This window comes from Chanos chanos, chromosome 8 (assembly GCF_902362185.1).
Source record: "Chanos chanos chromosome 8, fChaCha1.1, whole genome shotgun sequence".
Classification (NCBI taxonomy): Eukaryota; Metazoa; Chordata; class Actinopteri; order Gonorynchiformes; family Chanidae; genus Chanos; species Chanos chanos.
Genome location: NC_044502.1, coordinates 28,927,244 through 28,951,143, shown reverse-complemented (window position 1 = coordinate 28,951,143; position 23,900 = coordinate 28,927,244). Strand labels below are relative to the sequence as shown.

Here is a 23,900-nt window from a genome sequence, read left to right as displayed (position 1 = left end):
GATGCTGCCTGCCTTCTCCCTCTGTCTACTGCAACTCTACTGCCAGCCAGCCACGCCACCGTTCTCGCGAGATCTACAAACGAAGACACAAGGAACATTTCAACTAGTGTACCTAGATTTCGACACGGTCCTTAAGTGGAAATTCCTTGTTCGTGCTCAATAAACAAACAAGAATTGTTGTAAATTCCAAAATGTAATTCTTTAATTGTCGAAATAAATCAGATCTATTTAGTGTGATATTTAATCGATTGCGCAGTTTGGATATTGAAAATAGCCTGATGCAGTAGGCTACAGTTAATGTTAAAGTTCATGTACGCTTTGCCAAATTATCATATCAGCAATAACAGAGATCAATATTTATATGACAGTTGATACGATAGTAGTGATAACAGTCGTTCGCTGTATATCGAGCTTTGTGTGCGACAGCACCTATTAAGGTGCAGACGGGACTTTATTTGGCGGTGATCTCACGACTTAAATTTCTATTATTAACAGTAACGCGACTCTTTTAAAATTGCCGTAGAGCCGATGCGTTTACTCTTTGGGACAGGGAACACGTTAGAGAGAGGCCAGAGGACGTCTGGTCACTTGGAGACTTGCGTTAGGCTACTTGAATCTCAGACTGTTTTGTGTACGTTAACTTGTCTTGGCCATAGGCTATGTTGACCAAAAATAGAGTTAAATTGGCGTAGGCTAATGATAAGAACGATCTAGGACACTTTGTTTTCGTCTAAAAATACTTACAACATTCTATGTTACCAATTTGTCTTACCAAGCAACTCCTGAATCTTCTAGAAATTAAAGACAGGCATGCGTGATCAAGAGAAGCAAACATATGCGCCATATACCCTCTACTACACTAAGAATGTTTTTCACCTTTTATTTATTAATTTATTTACATAAATATGCTCAAAATTCTGTGGTCCATATGCAGTTACTGACTGTGCATATGGCATTTCTAAAGGCAGCCTGCTCTGTTACTGTTTTTAATCCCATGGCTATGTGTTAACTACTTCTCTTTCCAGAATGATGGACATTCATACACTGACTCACTGCAGACCAGCACACGAATTCATTGTTTAACATAATTTGTTTAAAAAAATGCAATATAAAAGCCTTATAAATAATTCAAAATAAATATTCATAACAGGAAATAATATCTTAACATTTATTCCGCCAAGCTGTAAATTGTAACCATATGATTGTAAAGAATTTTTAAAAGTACATGCCCGCGTTCTCAGTGCAGATTATTTCCATTTTTAAATAATTAACTTAAACTAAAACAAGCAACATGATGCTTTCACGTTTTTCGCAGTCCAAGCATGGGTAGTCTTCCCTGGTTTATGATGATTAAAAGGATAGTAACAATATATTCACCATGGAGAAAAATGTTCGATTTCAAAAAAATGTAGTTGACTTTAATCTTGAATGGATCCACGAATTGCTTCTGAGATGAAGTAATTACATCAAAAGATTTCGAGTATATGATCATTCTATTACATTTATTGGAGATTTTACTTAAAACTAAAATTATAGTGGGATTTGTTTATATTTCACTAATATTATAATAAATAAAAGTAAAGTCCTTAAATTGCAGAACTTGATTTTTTTTAAACAATTTACATCGTGGCCTTAAAGATGTGCCGATAACCCGTTTCCGTTAATAACCCGAAAATAATAAGATATAAACAATGTATTATGCGCCTTATCATTTCGCGTAACTGAATTTCGTTTCTGACTTAAGTTCCAAATCACTTGAGATACGCCAGCTTAAGAAAAGTAATTGATTTACGCACTTTGAAAATATACTGTGGTCTGCTGCTTTTTGAAGAGTTTATTATTAGTAGTATTATCATTACTATTATTACTTACTTAAATTATTTTTGCCACATTTCCTGTAGCAGTCCCTCCATTTTAAAGATCTTAAATGGGTGCACAAACCCTCATAACAGACGGGATGATTATCCAAATATAGTTTTAGTATTTTTAAAATATACAATATTCGTTCCTTCCCAAATATCAGGCTTCATCAGCATTAGCATTCAACGATTTAAAGACGCTGTTTAATGCATGAAAACTTTGGGCTAAGTGCTGGTGCTGTGCCATACTAAGGGGTAGGTTACATGTTGTTGTTGTTCCCAAAACCCTTTTTAAGGCAGTTCTGAAGTAATCTCTCTTTGTTGTAGTGACTGTCGGTCGAACCAAAATTGCTCAAGCTATGATATATTTATTCATGCAGATGTAAGTTAATATTTGTGGGATTTTTTGGCTAAAAATAAAATTAAATAAATAAATAAATAAAATATATTTTTAAAAAATTCCTTAAATAAACCTGTACCATAATTTATACCCAAAACAGGCTTCACAGGTTATAGAACCCTGTTGTGAACCGCGGAAACTTTGAGAGATGTCAAGATGAGGTAGGCGATCTAAGGACTGTAGCCAGTCTTGATAAAACAATTCATCCGATACCTTGAATCAAAAATTTGAAAAAAGTACAAATTCAGGCATCATCGATAAACAGCGACCAATCTCCAGCGTAAAGGGAATATGCGAAACGATTTTTTTTTTTTAATTTTTGCTTAACCATTGCGATTTAATTTTTATTTTTTCCTTTTTCACGTGGGCTTATTTAATTATCTGTTTATTCTAAAACGTTAAAAATATATATTAAAGCAATAACATAACTGTAAAATGAAATTAACGTGAAAAAAACAAGCAAGTTAATCATCGTTCAGTGATTATTTAGTCCCTTTGAGCAAACATCACCTTAGGCCTCCTTTCAGATCCACAGAGGTAACAAATCAATCAAGTCACTAAATAATAAGAATTAACATGTCAATTAGCAGGTAACATGCAAATATAAAAACAAAGAAAAGAATGCAAATAAAAAGGAGGAAAGCAATTTCTAAGAAAAAAAGAAAGAAAGAAAGAAAATGTTCAACTATTGCAGATGGGTAGGCCTATTTCCTTGGTGAACCTTCAGTACACGAAATTCAGTAAACAGGTTCGTGTTCTCAGAACATTATATTTGAGACTCAACCTGTCTCTTCCTTTACCTGGAAATAGTAGGAACACAAAAAAATCCGGCGCATACATTAATAACACATACGAAGCTTACCGTGCGGCACTTTCGGCAACAGGGGGAACAGAATAAAATGAAATGGCTTACATTTATCCTACTGAGCATCCTTGACTCCTTGATATAATATGCATATCTCGTATTTCGATCAAATGTCTCGTATTTAAATCAAACAGTACATTCACCTCTTGTCGGCAAATCTCAGTGGATTGCAATAATGTCGTTGCAAGACTGAAGCACGAGGGCTTCGCAAACAGGATTGTTCTCCGTTCATCCTCCGAGAGTATATTGCACTGGGTAATTTCGATGCATTTGTGGCCGCGTGTGCTGTTAAACAAAGTCTCTCACTTAAACGTAATATATAGTTAAAGTGATATATATTTATACTGCATCGTTAAAGATGATAGCCCAGATTGGTTTACTTATTGTTTGGGCCCATTCATAATGTTTGTCGGCTTCAACAGAACCAGTTCTATTTCACGAGCTTGCTAGTTGGCTGAATACCCAGATTTTGAGATTTTGTATTGTTTCTTGCAATGTATCAACAAGAACCACAGTAATAACTTGTTGTCAACCTGTTTGTGTGTGTGTGTGTGTGTGTGTGTGTCTCTCTCTCTCTCTGCGTGGTGTGTGTGTGTGTGTGTGTGTGTGTTTGTGTGTGTGTGTGTGTGTGTGTGTATGTGAGAGAGAGAGAGAGAGAGAGAGGGAGAGGAAAAGGGAGAGAGGGAGAGGGAGAGGGAAAGAGAGAGAGAATGTCAGTTTTCACGTGAAATGTTGCGCAGGTTTTAATCGTGATCTCTCTCAGTCTCAGCAGTCTCAGTGCACTTTTAGTCTTAAACACACAAAACGGTGTGTTATCACCCTTTCTGAAGTAGGGACATGAAGGATTTACTGGAACAGACAGCTTTGCTCTATTACGACTGTAGCCTAACTACTGATGGAGTTAATCCCAGGACCATTGCTCAAAATAAGCATCACCTGTTCACGAGTGCACAAAATTACTTTCACAGAATAATTCTGGTAAAGAACCGACCCCAGCACTGAATGCCATGACATATAAATAAAGCGACGTTTTGTTGTTAAAGTCGAAGATCTCATAACGAGCGACGAGGTTCGGCATATCTTACCCCGCTCAGTCTGCAGGCAGAGCTCTAACCTCTGTACAGCCCCGTCGCAGTCAGACACGTTAAAAAAAACAAAGGTGAAGAACTGCAAACCTCGGAGGCCTACTGCCAACACTACCGCGGTACTGCTCTACTGATTCGCTCCCTCACAAGATGGAACGAAACAGCGAGTCGTGGCATGGAGACGGACGCACGCAAGATCTCAACGCTGTACGCTTGTCGTCTGATGTCAGCACGCTATGTTACCGGGCGAACTGCAACATTCGTGCGCCTCTTACTGTTACCTCTTAGACATTGCAGCTTTATAAATCCACAGATTTTCACTGATGCAGTTACCAGTGATATGCCTGTTTTGAGTGGCATTATATGTAATTTCTTTGACAGCAGATGCTTGTGTTTTCTGTCATATTATCATTCTAATACATTCGTGTTTGTTACATGAAGCAAAAATCCGAAAATAGAGATTATACAAAAATTAAAGCGGCGAAGAGCTAAATGTCTAACGGGTAGCCTTAATAATAATATTAATAATAATAATGATTAACAACCCCTCTGTAGTAACAGTCAATAAAAAAATATGACGTTCAAATACAGAATTCCCTTCATTATTTACTGTCTGTGCATGGCATGTCACGGTTCTTTTTGTTGTAGAACGACTGACTTTATCAGGGTGGGAATTTTTCATGTAGCAAGAGTAAAATAATAGAAATGTAACAGTTAACAAAGAATGTTCCAACACATTTTGAGACTTTGGAGACTGAGCAAGATTTCCCTGAACAAAAGAATCTGTAAGCGATGGATCAAGTTGATGTAAGCAGTCAAAACTTGCATGGCGCAAATAAGTCAGAGTGCGACTGTAGTGGTCATTCAAGATGTAATGACGTCTATTAACAAGATCAAGCAACCTAATTTCTGAAATTTAAATGATGCGTCACAAACGTAGATGAAGCGTTGATGTCTCTGTAGTTTATCGAATAGCTAGGTGGTATTTCAGAACCATGGACAGCACCTAACGACTTGTCAAAACAGTTTGGGATTATGCATTTTCGAAAGTGTAGTTACGGATTTACAGAAAAAATCCATTATCTAACCGCGACAAAACTGTATCTGTAAGGTTAAATCAGATCTATTGTGATCATTGCAATCTGGCCTTCCTCTCGTTTCTAAAACTTGTACCATATCAGATTGCCTTAGGAAATACGTCCTTGAGACAGTAATCAGGTGGCTTACTGTTTTCCAAGAAAAAAACACAATTTATTTGTCATTTTATCTCTTAATGAGTGAATTACGACTGAGGGTAACAAGCACTTTACGTGAGTACGTGGACAAAAATAATTTTTCGAGCTTGCGCAAACTAAAGATGTTAGTTTTTCATCACAAATGATTAACAGTTTCATCTTTGCATATTATATATATTTCTTATATATGTAACATATCTTTACATATCTTTGTAACATATATATGTAACATATCTTTTTTTAACCCGAAAATTATATATGGTTATTGCAATATGTGATTCTTTCTGATATTCAGTTTCTTATATTTGATATGAACAGGAGACACAGATGCGTTGATGCGAATGAGTATTCGTATTTTGTTGAACTGACTAATGCCTTGACGTTTTTTGTTTTGTTTTGTTTGTTTTTTGTGTGTTTGTGTCGTCGGGGCCTGTGACCGAAAATCCTGGACCGATCGGGTCATTCTCAAATTTTGTTGTGTTCTCTCTCCTACTCTTGAGGTTATGTCGAACGGGCCTTGAACAGCAGATGTCGCCAGTAGTGAAAATTTGGCTACTACTTACCTGCGGATCCACAGGTTCACTCCACATTCAAAACCAAACCTTAATCCTGACCTTATTTGAATGACATCAAGACAGACAATCTGAATTATAAAGGATCATGTATATCTATCCAAAGAACAATTTGTTAATAGTTTCTTCTCTGTGTTTCTGTTTTTGGCTATATGCGTTGCGGGATGTTGTAATTTCCTCGTCAGCCCTGGCTGTTTTTGCAGATTTTTCATGCTCATGTTAGAGGCATGGGGTTTATGCTGTAAAGAGAAAAATCTATATCATGCCACGTTACGTGATTTATGAGTAGCGAGGGAATTTCAGATGTATGGGTTTGATGCAACGCCTCACTATCAGTTTTTTTCTCCTTCAGAGGCAGAGCGGCCAATGTGACCTGAATGCAGGGCATGATTTAGTAATGGAATGAGACGTTCAACTCATTCAAAACTGTCTGTTGGAGAATCAGAGACGCTGAAACGCTTTCGCAGCGTTAGTCATCGCACTCAGAGGAGTCCGCTTCTGAAAGCTCTTTTTCAGTCGATATTAACAATGAGACAACAATTTTAGAAGAGACGCAGTAAGCTAGCTTATGCTATCTCTGTATGTTGTATATTCCATATTGGTGAGGATTTTGTGATAGGATTGATCATGGTCGGAGCGTATTTCATCGGAGTGCTGAAGGCTTAAAGGACGTCGGTGCGTCGGTGCTCCAACAGTGCATCTGTTGTTTGTACCGGGAAGACTGTAGCACAGACTACTGCATATTCTCACCCGTCCGTCTCTGGCAGAGAGCAAAGGCGGACAGAGACGGGGCAGGAAGGAGACAGCTACAATATACTGTCAGAGGAAAAGAAATTATTCTAAACGTTTTTCGGTAGGAAAGCGAATTTTATGGCTTTATGATGAGTGGACATCTAAACTAATTGCAACGGCTACTGCAGCGTTTCGCATTTTCTCTGCAGTGAATGATACAGAGAGCCATCAGTGCTGAGTAGGGCGCTCACCCGACTACTGCAATTTTTGGGCAAAGATAGACTGGTGGCGTCTTGCGGATACTACGGTAGTGTAGGAGCGTATATAGTGGGAGAAAGAGACCATGAAATTCCATGTATTTTAGAATGTATTTTAAGTAGAGTACAATGAGGGGATTTTAACCCAACATCGTTACGCCGTTTCCGGTTCCTAGCTGGTGTTTCCCTATTGCAAAATTATCGGAAAAAGCAGCGGATCCCGATGGCATGGACACTTACGCAAGGTCTGCCGCGCTGCCGTGCTACAGGAGCCTATTTGCAGTCTCTTTCTTCAACTCAGCCCCACCGCCATCGCCCCACAGCCCACAGAGCCCTGCCGCAAAGCGACCAGCGACCACCGAGCCAAAGCAGGCGGCATGAGGCTTGATTCAGTACATTTATCCATGCTGGTAATCGGGGTCTCCTTCGCCTGCTACTCCCCGAGTTTGAATTCTCTGCAGGACCAGGCTTACAAATCCGCCGTGGTTATCGAGGGAAAGGTGCAGTCCGCGCCTCTGAACGTTTCATCTGAGCCATACAGTGTGAATGTGAAAGTCCTGGACGTGTGGCCACGGAACAGCGGGGGTTTGGAACGGGAGCAGCTCGTCACCGTGGGGGAATTTGGCTCGGAGACTCCGTGCACCAAAGTGAAAAAGAACCACAAATACATTTTTTTCATGGACCCGACCGACGAGCCTTTGGTTTTCAAGGCTTCGTTTGCTCCCCTAGATACTACTGGGAAGAATCTAAAAAAAGATGTTGGGAGGATCTTGTGTGAAGACTGCGGTAAGTTTATTTCCTACTGTTGACCGTACACCTCCAGGGCTGCAAAACGCTGTGGTGACACATTCGGCAGAATATGTGGTTGCAATTGGTTTTGGTTGACTCTGGTCTTACGTCCTTCCTTGGTCCATGCGTCACGTTTTGGTAATGTGAGAAACGCATAAAATCATAATATTTGATGTGAGTATCAGATAGATGGTCGTTGGAAGTCTTTGCGGCAACGCTTGCCAGTGAAAATATTGAAATGTTTTCACAAGATCGTCAATCATTTGCCAAGACCAAGACGTATAGCCTACTCCACACACACACACACACACACACGCACACACACACTTGATATTTGTCAAGTCAATGGTGTGTACTGTTTCCGAGAGGAAGTTCGATGTCATTCTTTTGATATTAGAGCCAGGCTACTCATGACACAGTGGCCTCTGTACCCTCACGATGTTATGATGTCTTTACAATAAATTATCTTGTTAATTCATTATGGGGTGTGTGTAAGTTTATGCCGTTTGTGTAAAAAGATAGCACTGAATAAATTCGTATTTGTCAGCTTTAATGTAATTAGTAAAGAGCAACGGCATTGGTGTATGTCTCGCTTTCTAGAAAATACACTTAAACGAGAATGACAGCTTTTGTGCTTCAAATGAGGACCCGTTCTCTTTGGTGATGTTGGGAAATGCTGCTCTGCGCTAGTTTAGTGGGCCCTTAGAACAACTGCACTGGGAGTGGAATGTTTCTAAGCTGATGCCAGGACAGAATAAAAAGCTTACCTACCCGCCAGTGTCCTAAGCTTGCCTATGTATCGAGGCACTTTAACGGGATTTCAGTGAACGGTAAAAGTATACTGATATCTGTGACATGTAGACCAGGTAACCTTAGCCTCGACAAAGAGAGGCATTTGTGTGGTTCATTCATTTTCGGTGTAACTCCTGGAAACTTCGCAGCGCTGTCCTCTGTATCATACAGGTGATGCATCATTTCCTAAGAATTATCTGGAAATGAGAGCTGGAGATGTATATTATTGTTTGTTCAGTTTTACCGGATGAAACCCCACGAAAGTGTCTCAAATTAAATTCTCTCCAAGAAAGAGCTGCATTCCCTCTCGGTTCAGAGATGTTAATTGTGTCGTTACACCTGAGCCTAGTTTGTAGGATTGGAACAAACATGTTCTCAGGCCTGCTTAAAAGGACATACACATTTTAAGTCTGCTTTAGATTTACGTTTCAAAACATGGTGTAACTGTGTACACATAGAAACCCACAACCAAAGAGCTATTGCTGAAATTGTGACTGTTTGAAACAGTAAAAGCTGTTATCCAGATTACAGGTGCTCAGTGCAACACAACAAAAGTATCTTGTATTACAGGACCCTCTGTTTTAGAGAAAAGGCTCCCTTAAAGTGTCTGAAAGTTAAAGGCCCTCCTTGTGGATGATATATGTGTGCGGCTCCTGCATACGCTGATTTACAGAGTGAAGTCTTCATTGCTGAATAAAATTCCAATTTCTCAGCTGCATAGAGAATGTGTAAGCTTCTGTGACTCTTTTCTTGTCTATTGGAGCACTGTCCTGACATGAGAAAGGGGTAGTGGTGTCTCTGAGTTTAGGGTTTCTACAGAGGATCATGTATGTTGTCCAACCCTGAGTGCTTTACTGTGTGTCTTTCTGAACTGACAGGGAGTCAGGCAGCAGGGCCACAGTCTTTCACTTACCAACTCTGCTTTCAAATATGTCAGGTCTGGCTGCTGCCTCAAGTTTTTGTGGATAAAAATATGTTTTTTGTCCCTAAAGGCCCAGCCTAGATTGGAAGTCTGTAGATGCAGGTAGGTTGTAAGGGGGTTTTCATTGTTTTTTTTATTATTATTTTTTTATGTCTACTCTCAGACAGATCCCGTGTGGAGGAGACCTACATATTATCACCTTCAAGCCCCTGTCTATTGTGTGTGGAGGGAAAAGTCTGTCTCACTGAAACCTGCCAGCTCTGTATGTGTGTGTGTGTGTGTGTGTGTGTATGGGTGTGGAAGGGGGTGCCTATTACTGCCCCCCCCTCTCTCTCTCCATCTATCTATCTATCTATCTATCTATCTATCTATCTATCTATCTATCTATCTATCTATCTATCTATCTATCTATCTATCTATCTATCTATCTCTTGCTCTCTCTCTCTCTTTCTCTCTCTCTCTCTCTCTCTCTTCCTTCCCTGCATAGTCCTTTTTCTACCTAGCTTTGTGTGTGTATGTGAATTTCCTTCCCATTCTTTATATCCTCATCATAGGAATCATGATCCAGTGCAATGCCAGAGTAGAAAATGCTGGAGTACAGGGCAGATTCTGCCCCCCACCCCCACTCCCACTCCCCACCCGCCCCGCATGCGGGTCACAGCTGTGGAGAGGAGGCAGCCCTGAATATGCCCATGGCTCACTAGCACTGATTTTAGAGGACACTCTGCCACAGCTGCCCAAGACAGGATAAGAATAACTACTGTTGATTGACGCATCGGGGGGAAGAGAACTTTTCCCCCTATAAAATTAGTGTCTTAAATATTTACATTTAAACTAATATGAGGGTGCAGTAAGACACTACTTTTTACCGGCTGGCCGAGACAGAGGAAACCAACCAATTACTAGAATTATATGATGATTTACCAAAAAACACACATTCCTAAGAAAACGTGACAATGACCTCATCTTAAATATTTAGACAGTGGTCCATTCATTATATAATTTTGTTTTTTGTTTTTTTTTTTAATTTCAGAACAACACCTGCATAAAGACTTTGATGTAATCAGCTGAGATTTTCCATTGACACGCTGAATTTAGTACTGTAAGTAGAACAATGTGACAGACAGTGTTACTGCAGATTCTCAAATTTTGCAATTCGAACATGAAAGGATTTGGTGCCATCAGGATTTATGACAGTGACATGTACAAAGTACTTATAACCGCAGTATATCTCAGCTGCTATCCTGTGAATTGCAAAAGGAAATCAGAGCAGATGGATCCAGTTCGTCCCATTTTGCCCTTGCTCTATTACCAAGAGCATCTGTCTGTGCAGCTCACCCACACAAACTCTTTTCAGATACATTTTTGAGTCAAAAATTATTACAAGAGTCAACGGCAAGCTACTCAGTTAAACGACTGATAAAAACCAGGTTATTGATAATAAGGGAGCATCGCATTTAGATACATGTAGATATGCCGTCTTAACCTTAGAAAAACCAGTAATGTGACAAGAGTTTAATTTTGGAATCAATAGTTCATATAAGTTATCTTTGGCTGCAGACATTCACATTCAAATAAGTGATCATTACGGCTTCACATAGTTATTACATGAGAGATACATTAAGTCAGATTTCAACAAATTTCAGTTTGTTTGTTTTTTTTTACTGCCAGATGTCTCTCCTGCTTGTCAGATTTGCTGTCTGATTTATGGTATGCTAGAATTCACAAAAAGTCTTCATATTACTGTATGACTGCTCATACAAAACTATTTTTATTTCCTTTTTTTCTTCCTGACTTTACAAATGTGCTTTTTTATTTTTTTTAAACTTGCAAGGCACACGGCTAGATGATTTATGATGCATATTCTCCTGTATGATGTTTAGAGCAGTTAAGCAGTTAGACCCCCTCATCATTCAGCATTGTACAAGGCCCACAAAGCTAGCAGTCAGGCATCCATCTGTGTAATGCGAACTCTGTCTTCATGTGCTGTTCATCTCTGAGGGGGTGGGGGTGGGGAGGGGGGCTGTTGTGGTCTGCTGCAGTGGGCTCTTGAGTTAAAAAAAAAACAAAAAAAACAGCACTAGATTGACTGACTACCAGTGGAATACCCAAAAGAGGGCTTTAGTATTGATCCTGGTCACACATGATGATAAATGTTTTTCTAAGCTGTTCCTCATCCTCTCCTGGAGAAGGATTCATAAACCGAGCTGTTCGTCGTCACTGTTTTACACTCCATGAAGTCGACCGAAGATGTATGACTACCGTTAAGCATGCAGGGTGATGCTGATGTGTGGTATGATTCTCACAAGGAGGTAAATGTGTGCTTTGATTCAACCAGATCTCAGTATAATGTGGTAATTTAGTATGATGTGAGAACTCCTATTCAGTGCTAGGTAATGCTAGACAAAGAAAAGAGTGCTTCATAATTCAGTAGCTCACTAAGAGAGCTACAAAAAGAGGAGCAGAGAAGCAAAAAGACTGTCTGTAAAACTCATTTTAGCCCTCATGAATGCATTCATTTGATTCGTAAGTAAATGGAGAACGTATTTGGTGAATATATTGATCATGTGGTATTCAGCTGCTGGTACTGTTATGCCTCCCTGAATAATTCTTGCCAACTAGCTTACAACCAACTAAAATTCCACCCAGTCTGGTTATGAGATGCGTAATCTAGTATATGCCGTCTGTTGGTCCAAAACTGACCCTTTTAGCTTCTAGATTCTATAATTCTGTTTGAGTCTTGATTAGCTGAGTCTGATGTGTTTGACTTGGCTCTGAGTAAAAACCTGCCTACACTTCGACCCCAGTGGAGAAGGAAGATGTAGCCTACCCCTGGTTTTGGAACCTAGGAGGAAGCTGACCTAAAAGCTACAGGGTATTTATAGTGTATTTGTGCTCTCCCTCTCTCTCTCTCTCTCTATCTCTCTGTCTGTGCATGTGTGTGGGAGGGAGAATATACAAGTGAAGGAGGAAAGCTGTGTACTGTCACAGTTCAGGTCAAAATGAACCAGTATAAGAAGCCAAAGGCACAAGAGATGCCTCTTCCATTCAAAGCTCTAGCTGTTATGCATGTCTGTTTGTGGGGTTTTTTTTCCTGATTTTTGTTTTCTTTCTTGGCAGTTGCTTTCTCTACTTTTGGTTTCCAAAATTGAGTTTGGTGTGTGGCAAAAGACAATCATGATCACTGTGACTATGCAAAAAGCACATCCGTTACTGCTAGAAACACTCTCTGCAAACTCTTTCACTTTTTTTTGCCCCTCTCTGATCTCTTTTGGAAATTTATTAGCTCATTTCTCAGGGGTCTTAAGCCAGGTCACAATTTCTTCACTTCTACTTCTGTTGAGTAAATCTCTCATATCAGAGAGAATAAAGAAAAGCCAAAAGGAGACAATGTCAAACATGTATGGTTCTCTCTGTCTATTACTTCATGAACTATTCTGTATAACAACAGGAGCAGAAGATTTCAGTCATGGTACAAGGCGTGGTTTTTATTTATTCTGTTATCATATCATTTTGCCTTTTGTTACCAGGTGTGATTGTTGCAAAATCACAACAAGCAACACAAAGCACTGTTATTTTATTCTGCAGTTATGCCTTGGTCCCATATATGCACACAAAGAAGGGTAAGTATTCCTAATAGATTCTAGTACATTGTTAATGAGCATGAAGAGTCATGTGGTGTAAAGATGTATTGTAATGATCAGGTAATGTTCTTGGATGTCTTAGCAGTAAGACTTTCATTAATAATATGGCTCAGACGTCATAAAAATGTGTTGTTAATGTCCCCCAGAAGTTTGTACATTTAAATACATTTGTATTGTATTGTATAACAGGTGAATAACGACTACTTAATTAGCAGAAGAAGTCAAAAAGCAGCAGCATTCATCCATACTGTTGGGAAAAAATGGAACTGGAGGTGTCTTTTCCAAATTAGCTAATTACATGAGCACCCTGGTTCACCAGTGTCTTGATCTGTTAATGTTAGAAGATGTGGAGCTATTCCTGTAAAAGGCAAATGATAGCCAAGGAAAGGTTCTCCAGTTTGGTTTGGCATATATCAGCAGAACTGAATCACTGTAGTTAAATGCTCGTTGTGAACTGGTCTAGCTATATGGATGCTGTGTGCTTTTATTTGCAGAGGTCTTTTTTTAGGTTGAAATGGTTCGAGTTTTACTGTTTGCTACAAAAGGAACTGTGTCTACATATCTGAGAAACAGAGTGTGATAACCAGTAAAATGTCATTAATGTCATATCAAAATATATGAGTTTCTGGAGAGTTCACGGTCCCCTCATTTTTCATCCTGCAGGGCCGGTGGTGGGCATTTGGAGTTAATTTTTTTTTCACCCACTGTACAGTATATGACGTAAAGCATTTTATTTAATATTACTATACCACAGACTTTTTCTTTCTCTTTATGGAGCTTTGTAAGACTAACATCTTTATTTGGAATTTTCATTTTTGGAGCTTCAGTTCACCTAGATTTTTTTTTTCAAAGCTGCTGTCTTGTCTCATTTTCTTGCTGTGTAAGGAAAAAATATCATAACAGAGTAACAACTAATTTTTCCAATGGTAAAAAAAAAAAAAAGAATTGATCTATCTGCCAACAGTGGTGTTTTATGTCAGTCTTTACCAGTCTAGCAAAAGCAGTTTTGTGTTAATAATAACACAACTAATAACTTTATTTGTATAACATATAGCCGAACATGCTTCATATTGGTAAAAACAGACAAAATGTCAAACTACGAAAAGTAAAATAATAAAAGAAAATTACATTAGAGTTACAATACAGTGGAGCGTATCCTGAACACCGTGTAAAAATGCAATAGCATGCCTATAAAAATGAGTTTTGAAACCTTATTCAAAAGACAACACTGACTCAGTAGATCTAACATTCCATGGAAAGCTGTTCCAAGTCTAGCCTCCATTACAGCAAGGGCTTGGTCACCTTACTGTCCCTGACTGGATGACCTGAGAGGCCCCGGAGTTTGGAGAAGAATTAGCTTCTGTGCAAAATATGGGTGGGAGCCAACCTCATGTAATGCCTTGTGAGTGATTAATGAAATTTTAAAATCAATTTTAGCATTCACTGCCAAAGCAATGTAGAGGAAACAACACTGGAGTAATGTCTGACATGGTTTCTGTCCTTGTCTGAGGCAGAGCTGCAAAACTCTGTGCAACCTGAGGTCAAAGCAAAGGTCTTCTGGCTGAGGCATCTCACAGGGCATAATGATGATCAAGGCACGAACCAATCATAGCACATATAATTTTCCCTGCATTGTTCAAAGGTAAAAATGATCTTATTTTATTGTATGTTATCTCTGAGCTGATTTAAAAAAAAGACTGTTCTAGCTTTTTCATATGTTGCACAAAATATACTTGTAGATCAAAGGTGATTGCTAGATTTCTAGAAACTGATGTAATAATGAGAGCCAGTGATGTCATAGTCAAGTTGCAACTGATCAAAGATTAACTCAGAAACAACAATTGGCACTTAGGTTTTTACCATAGTTCAACAAAAAACTATGATACATCAAGTTTTGTGCATCAGTTTAGCAATCATGGAGAACAGGCCGTTTGTTGAAATGATCAGATATAACTGTGAAAAGATGCATCATGTTTGTGACTTACATGGTAATATATCTCATGAGAATGAGGAGAGATTGGCTAAGTCTTTTTAGTAGCATACCACATGATATTAATGCTGAAGAAGATAAAAAATATTTATATCTACAGAAACTGACAAATTAGAGTTTGACACGTAAGAACAGGTAAGAACGAATCCAATACAGCCCCACAGATCCCAATTCAATATTTCGATTCTGTCAATGAGAACAGAGTGATCGATAAAATCAAAAGCTGCACTCTTCAGAAACAACTTGCACTATTCCGTCGAGAGAGAACTTCATGTACCACTGTAAGCACGAGACAGAGAAAGAGAGAGAGAGAGAGAGAGAGAGAGGTTTCTTGCAGCTTTGAGGAGGGTAGCTCCTTAAACATAATTAGTGGATGTGATTTCCTCCCTATGCCTGTTTAATGTTATTGCTGGCTCAGCTCTTACCTAACAGTTTTGCATGCTTGGGCCTCTTTTACTCTCCAGCAACCATTCAGCTACGGTTTCAGCTAAAATGGTGACCCGTCCACCAGCTGCCCTGCTGTATTCACAGAAATCACAAGCACTCCACACTGGAGTTTCAGCATTCTCACACACTGATAGACCAGGTCTGTTTCAGATGCCTGAAATCTACACCATGAAATCCACTCTCCATAGTGTCTGTGTCAAGCAATGGTTCGGGGAAAAAAATGCCGTACATTTTTTGGCTTTGATGGTAGCATAGAGACATTTATTACTCTTATTTTTACCAATGGCTGCTATATACATTTTTTTTCTTCAGTGATGACTTTGTCAAAGCTGCTTGCAAGTCTCATCGGCCTGCCTTCAAAAAAGTGATTTAAATGATGATTTTCATGTTTCGGTGAGAAAAGTGTGGATAATGGCAGAATGTCTGTGTGTGAAAATTGTTCATAGATATTAAAGATTTATTGGTGAGGTTTGCAGTTAATCAAGTAGCGATAGCTGACATTTCCCTAGGCTGAGTGCAGCAGAACATTTTTTTTTTTTCACATTTTGCCCTGGGACCAACTGGAAAAATCTGGAAAAGTCTTTTTCACTGTAACCCTGTGACAACACCTCTCATTTAAGTAATTATGGGCTACGTTGATAAGTCATACAAGGTGTATCAGTGATGGTTTAGAGCAAAATCATTTCTGTCCAAGGGATATGGACTTAGGAAAACAGTGGTGTAGAAAACTGTGTAGAAAACTGTAGACGAAGGGGTCTCATGTAATCAGATCGTCTCAGCCCAGACTGGTAGGTAGTTCATTGGAACATGGCCACAATTGTCAGAAACTGATATTTTACAGTTAATAGCTTGCTGTGGTAAGAAATGACTCTTGTGATGTGGAGCGTGCTCCGTCTCTTTAACCGGCCTCTTGTTTGGACGAAAATTGCTGAGATGCACGGGGTCCAGGTTTCTTGCCCATTGAGCTGATTATTTGTTGGCTTTAAACGTCCTGTCACATTTGAATTGCGGTCATTGATTTTCTAGTCAGCAGTTCTGTGTGTGCAGTTGCTGGACAGAGTTGGAACAGATTAGGCTACCATAGCAGGGCAAAGCACATGCTCTGATGGCTCCGACAGCCTCAGCAGACTGTGGGAAGGCTTCTGGTCTTTTTCCCCCACTGCAACACAACGCTTCCATCTTCAATCACATTTACACTCAGACAGTCCTCAGTAGCTAACTGCATTCTTGTTTGTTTATTGTTATTATTATTATTTTTAAATATATAGATATTGATATACTGTTTTCAATAACTGCTATGAAACAGCATAATCTCTTAGGTCTCTGAAGTACTTCATTTAAGGTTTCTCCACTGTAAAGATAAAGGTGAGGTTAGATACTTATATATATATCTCATAAGGGCCTTAGTATGAAACCCTGAGTTAAACACAGATTTGGAAGAGAAATTACAACAATTCAAATTGTTCATGTTGTGTCTATTAAATGAATAGCCTTATAAAACTTAAAGTTACCATTTGACAACATGTCATCATGGTATTACTTAACACCAGACCTGAGTGGTTAACTCAAGAATAATAGTTGATGAGCTCTCTAGAATTTTCCCTTTACGAGCATAATAGAGACCATCACCCCATCAAATCACGAGAACTGCCACAGATGGATGCTTTGGTTTTTTTTTTGTCTCTCTCTTTTTTGTCCTCTTAAGCCAATATGGAGAACAAATCAATCGAAATTATAAACATCGACTATTCTCATTAAACAAACATCTCAATGAGTTTCCTTGTAACTGAATACCACGCAAAACTAAATCATTTTTATTACATTATACCCAATTCAAAAATCACTCAGTTACAGAGCTTCTAGAAAATACCGTCATTTCAGTTCCCATCCAAACGGCACAGAGGTCAGTCCCCTCTCATTGAAACTGACGTCGTCCCGTGGGAGAGATTCTGAGGCAGGCTTGTTTTGCCTGGTGCCTACCGAGCCTTGGCCTTCGAGCCGGGAGAAGGATTGGTAGCGGATGTTGCCCCTATTATCATTATCTTGATGAACTTTCCTCATTTTCCTGCTTGAACGAGAAGCGCGATTATTTAACGACATTGTTAAATTAGATTGACGATTCCAAATTAAAGATGTCTGGGCGGTAAATTCGACGACGTCCTCGTTTTACTCTTTTGTAATATGTCAGTCACCCTCATTTCTAAAGTCAAATGAAATCTTTCCTGAACAATGATTAGCCAAATGAAGATATGGTCTGTCACTAAGTAGTAATAATATTTAATTGGTCTAAACAGCGTCCGGTGATAGTGTAACCGAGTGAACCATAGACATAATTTAGAAACACCTTGTTGAACTACGGAAACATCAAAGCTATGGACTGTGAGTCATGCCGTGGACTGATGATTGATCAGTATGTATAGCCAATTGGGAGCAGAGGAGTAATGCAGGATGAGATAATTCACAGAGGCAGTACAATACCACTCAGTTGGCGTGCGGTAAATTCAGGCTAGTGCGTTTTACTCAAGGCTGACGGGAATTTCATTTACAACAATGACACTGACACACTCTCTGTTCAGTTGAAGACGACATTAGTCTCTGGGTTAATTTTGCAATGGGGTAATATTTAGCATTATATTTTGCTGTAAGCAGTTATATGTAGCAATTGTTACATTATTATGGCCTTTATAAATTCTGCCAAGAGGTTGGTAGGATGATCAATATGATCTTACAACCACTTTCTACTAATTTAAGGAAATTGTTTAAATGTCACAGCATGTTTCACATTATCTGCAACATTTAAAATGGCTATAAACTCTTGATGACGTCTGCTAATGGCAAAAATTTAATGTACGGTCTCTTTTCCTGGTTTGAAAAAGCCTGTAAAAAGGTTTTTATGTACGCCAGTGTATCTTGATGCACAGCATGACCAACAAAATTAAATGATGTTCTCATACATATTGTAAGCCCATAATACCAATGACTCAACTCATCTGACTTTTTTTTTTTTTTCTAGAATCATCTCTCTCTTTTCAACTTTGGGGAATTTTAGCACACTTAGGAGAGTGCATCACATTCACCACATAGAGGCAGTATATGAACAGTATTCTGTCTGACCCAAAATGTTCTTAGAAGGAACAAGTTTGCTGCAGTCCAGCTTGAACGCTGTGACGTTACCTCCATCAGCCCTGGCAACTGCATAGACACACAGTAAGTATCAGGCCTAAGTGTTTCAGAAACCAAAGTGTAGTACACATCTGCCATTGACTGACACATCACGGGACATAACTCTTTTTTCAATAAAGCCGCATGACACCAGACTTTTTTTTTTTCTATTTGTCATTACACCGCTGCAATGTCGTAGCAACACTTCAGTGACAGATTTTTAAAGTATGTAAATTTGACTTTTTATCTCTTATTTCATTCTTCAAATGACAGACACTTTGGGGGGAAAAAATAGAGGACAGAATGAGTCAGTGAGTATTCTGCTTCTTGCCTTTTATACGGCGCACTTGTCTGCAGCAAACGTCGGGTCAGTTCGCCTCAAGTGTCAAATCCACACAATGAGCGAGTTAATTCCATGTCGAAGATTTCAGTAGTGTTGAGTTACATGTCCGCCATTGTGGTGAATGCAAACACTGAGGAAGTGGCTATCGTAGTGGCCAATCTGGAAAATATTGGTTTTGACTGAACTCATGGCTTTTACTTCATGAACCCTGAAAGTAAAAATAAACGAGTAAGCGCTGTGAATGTTTAGCTGGAGGCTAAATGGTGTCTTTCAGGAGCAGTTTCATGTTAGTATTTCCTGTTTGCACATGATATCCATGTTTTCTGTTCTCCTCCAGCAGACTGAACAAATTCCAAGGGAGACAGGGAGGTTTCAGAATGAAAATTAAGTTGCTTTAGATTACTGTACCTCATGACTCTTAGGAAACCAACACTCTTGAAGAGCAGAGAGTTTCAAAAAAACACATATTGGTGTCTTTGTGAACTGACTGAATGCAGATTTCTCTTTGGTCATAACCCTGATGTTGATTGTGTCCCCATTGTGCTAGATGAACCTGTTTTTGGTGACACCATCTTTGTTGTGTTCATCCTTATATAGTCAGTTATAATGTGTATGTTGATAGAAGAGTTTGAGTATTCCTGAGATTTTATTTCTTAGAATTTCTGATTTACAATGAACTGTATTTAACTGTATGAACTATATTTAAATACATTGTATTAGTTGTAAGTTATCCAAAACTGTGCATCAATAGTTTTGCTCTGTCACTGTCAAAGCAAGCAGCCCTTTACCGCCCACTAACACACCCTGAAGATGCACCATGTGAAAAGTACAGCCTTCATTGCTAAGCCTGGATAAACTGTGGAAGGACCTTCAGATATAAACAGCTGCAAACCCCTTATTAGTTAGGGTTACCCTCAGGTCATCATATACATTCTTTTTTCCCCTGTGCTGTACAATTAACAGCTGAAGCTATATCGTCAGATGAGTTTGTGTGTGTGTGTGTGTGTGTGTGTGTGCGCGCACCTGAATTTGTGTCTCTGTGTGTGTGTGTGTGTGTGTGTGTGTGTGTGTGTGTGTGTGTATGTGTCTGTGTGTGTGTGTGTGTGTGTGTGTGTGTTTGCATTTGCTGGTATACTACATGGATGAGCTCTGATGTGCGTGTTTGTCTGTGGTCGAACAGTCTTCCAGTACATTCTATGCATCTATGAGAATCTGAATTTAATGCACGTAAAAATTATTATTAGTATTATTATTTATTATTATGGTATTATTTATTTAATTGTTTGTTTGTTTGTTTGTTTGTTTTGCACGTATGTGTTTTCGAGTAGTGTAATTCGTCATAATCAATGTCCAGGGGAAAAAACAGATAGCATCTGTGACATGAGTTTGATGAATGAAATGGCTTCAAACAATGGTGCCGTGGGAAGGGCGTCCGTGTGTTTGATTGCAAGAGTGCCAGAGTGGTGAAAAGAGGGGCTGTCGGCACTCCCATTCGGTGCCTCCCAGTGTGTTTAAGGGACGTGTCCGGCCATGTTCAACACACACACACCACACACATCCACAGCCAGTGTTTGTTTCCTCAGGTATGTCGTAGGTGTGGATTGATGTGTGTCTTAACATGAAAAGGCTTTAAAAAAAAAGAAAAAAAAAAAAGAGGAATGGCTGTTCTTTTGCTAGTGTGCTAGTGTTAGGAGGTGGCCAGAGAAAAACTTCTTTTTCAGAAAAGAGATGGTGGTAATGTCCATTGAAAAGGAGACATGTGAATTATGATTCATAACAATAATATTTAAAACGAAACAAATATGAATGTAAAGCGTGTTGACCTTGACATGGAGTAGGAGTTCTTTAAAGACATAATTTGTTTTTACAGAATATCATTCTTTGCTGCTGCCAGCTGCTGAGTATTTAACGGTAGAATTTTGTGTGAAATTGTAAAGGTAGATTATACTACGACTATGTCCGCACCTTGCCTGCATTCAGATGCCATTTAACGATTTTCTTCCTCCTGTTATTCGTTCACTTTGTTAATTTTTGCTGAGATAAAAAAAAAAAAATCTGTTATTTGTTTTAGATTACCTGGAACACTTGTACTGATTTCTTTTGAGCTTTTTCTTTCAGATGATCGATGGTAATAAAATATGTGAGCTTGAGAGGCAAGTTGTAGAACTTTGCGATGTTCAGATTTGCTACTGTTGCACTGATGCTGTAAAACCGAACATTTGAAGGGCTGGTCAAGCATTCTTTGGTATACTGTTTAGTTTTAACAGCATGGATGCGTTTCCCTCCGTCTTCCAGTTCCAGCATGTCACCATTTTACTCATAGTCTCAAGTGGCCCGCTTATCATGTGTTGTTTTGGAGCTCTCGAACATTCTCTCTCTCTCTCTCTCTCTCTCTCTCTCTCTCTATCTATCTATCTCTCACTCTCTGTGCATGTATGAGGTGAGTATCACCTGCATGTCATTGTGAAAAACCAGAGGTGTGCTATTGGATTCATTGGAGTTATTCCCAGAAAGCTTCATAAACAGAAAAGTTGCCAAGAAAAGTTGATTAATATAAAATAATAATGTGTCCTTTCCAAGGATCAGTCCCATCCCACCCACCCACCGCTTAACACACCTCTGTGCTGTTTTTGTTGAGTTAGAAAAAAAAAAACCCTCACTGAATAGAAAATAAATCACTTCTTATATTCTTTCTCTGTATTGATTCACTCTCATCCAAATATCAGATATTCGTTGAAACATTTGCTGACTTGTATATGTGGGCAAGCTCAGTGTGCGTGTGTGCACTCGCGAGCACGTGCACTTGTGTGTGTGCTGATACGCATACTCTTTCCATACCCTTTATTTATCTCTTCTGTTATTTTACTGCCACAATTTGAAGAGGAATGAACTGGACTGGCTACAGAAGCGTGTTTGTCTTCCCCTGCAAACAGACTTTATTTCCGTCTGGTCCCACTCTCAGGCTGTTGTTGAGAGATAAAGAGCGGAGTGGAGGAGACTAGGTCTCCATGCTTGCAGGGTGACTGGTCTGTGCTAGTCAATCCTTCAGCTGTCCCAGTGACTCTCTCCTGTCTGCCCAGGCTAATGCAGGTGCTTGGTATTTTATCCATCTTTCTAGCAGAGGACTATCCATTAGTGTGCAATAACTGTGTAATAAAGCCCTTTACTTTGAAGGAAAAAAGTTATTTATTCCTTATTTATTATTCATTCAAAACTCACAGAGGTGAGAGATCTATTTCCTTTATCATATTTTTAGTCTTCCCTCTTCCCGTCTATGTAAATACGCCGTCGTTTGCGCTTGTGTGTTCGGGTCAATTTTTGGTTTCAGTTATTTCCTTCATGCTGTGGAATGCAAATCTTCTCCCACGTATTATCTGTGACTGAGAGGAAGGGAGCCAAGGTCGTGCATATGGGCAAAAGGAGAAGAAAAGGCCAGCCCTCTGTTTTTGAATGACCTTACTGCTAAACCTACCAGCACACAGCTTCTTTTCCACCCAAATCTCAATTTCAAATTTAATTACGATTCAGTTCACTTTTGTTTGTACAAGACTTTGTACAATCACTAAATCCTGGATTTTGGAACCCATGGAGAATGTGATAAGGAACCAGACTCAGGCACAGGAATTGGCTGGAGGAGAGAGCATGAGTTTTTACACTTATCAAGCATTTGTAATGTAAAATTTCAGGTTCACTTTCTAGGCTTGTGTTGAGAACTGGCATCGTTTTGTTCTAAACAAAAGCATGATGTCTCACGTCTCGCTTACTCAATTTTGTTATGTGTCCACTCATTCATTTGCCACACTGATAATGCATTTTCAGTGTGAGTTGTCAGAATGATTATGAAGTTTTGTGACATGCATATTCTGCTTGTGTCTAAACTAACAGCGTCTGGTATGTTTTGCGAACGTAAATAACATGACCCTGTTTCGGTTGGATGTGAAGTTTGTAGTTGATCTGATTTAAAGGGTTTTTTTTCTGGATTTTTCTGAACGGAGTCTCCGTGGGTCACCGGGCCCTCTGGCATGCAGTGATGTTTGTTGGAGCGGTAGAGAGAGCATATCGGTGACCTGGGTTGTCTGCCTGTCTCTCTGAGATGGCCCAGTCGCAGTCAGGGCTTCCTGAACCCCCCTCTTCAGCCCTCTTCTTCTCAGAAAAGGGGCTACCCAGGCGGCTGTAATAGGGCCCACAGTCTCCTGCTCTTCACTATCATTCTCTCTCTCCACTACACCCCCCCCCCCTCCTCCCCCCAGCTCTTTATCTGAGGCCCTCTGACAGAATAGCTTCTCAGTCTTTGGCTGTCTAAGTCGTCAACCCCGAGAAAAGCGTGTTCGACAGAGCGCACTCACACAATGCACTGTTTTTCGGGAAGAGTTTGCATCGGCGCAAAACAAACACCGAGATATACCCGTGATCCCGATAAGACTCAGGTCCTCTCGTAGACGCAAAAAAAAAAAAAAAAAAAAAAGAAAGAAATGCAAATGATTTTTTTTCTTCCAGCAAGAATGTTCTGTTTTCCAGTCCTTCCTCAGTGTGACATGTTTTGCCGTGCTCCAAGTACATTCTCCAGATAAAGGCTGGGTGAGAGAGCGCATTTGGAATTTGATTTGATTTGAAGAATGCAGAACAGAGAGAGGACATGTGTGTCTCTGCGTGCAGAATGCAGAGATAAAGAAGTCACAATCCTCTTCCTATGTTTCTTCAGTTCACGGGAGGGTTTTTTTTTGTTTCAGTTTGATTCTTAGACATTCTTAGAAGCAGTTGTTTGAAATGTGATTGCCCTCCCAATTAATTTCTTTGAATTTCTCT

At 39.4% G+C, this 23,900-nt stretch overlaps 1 protein-coding gene across 1 annotated transcript in view; it reads left to right on the top strand.

The window, feature by feature from the left end:
- The first annotated feature begins 7,382 nt into the window (after positions 1-7,382).
- Positions 7,383-23,900, top strand: part of nrg2a (neuregulin 2a) — a 73,145-nt gene continuing 56,627 nt past the window's right edge. Inside the window, exon 1 of the mRNA XM_030782402.1 lies at positions 7,383-7,791. Coding sequence (XP_030638262.1) covers positions 7,383-7,791 — 409 coding nt within the window. The remainder of the gene's footprint in view (positions 7,792-23,900) is intronic.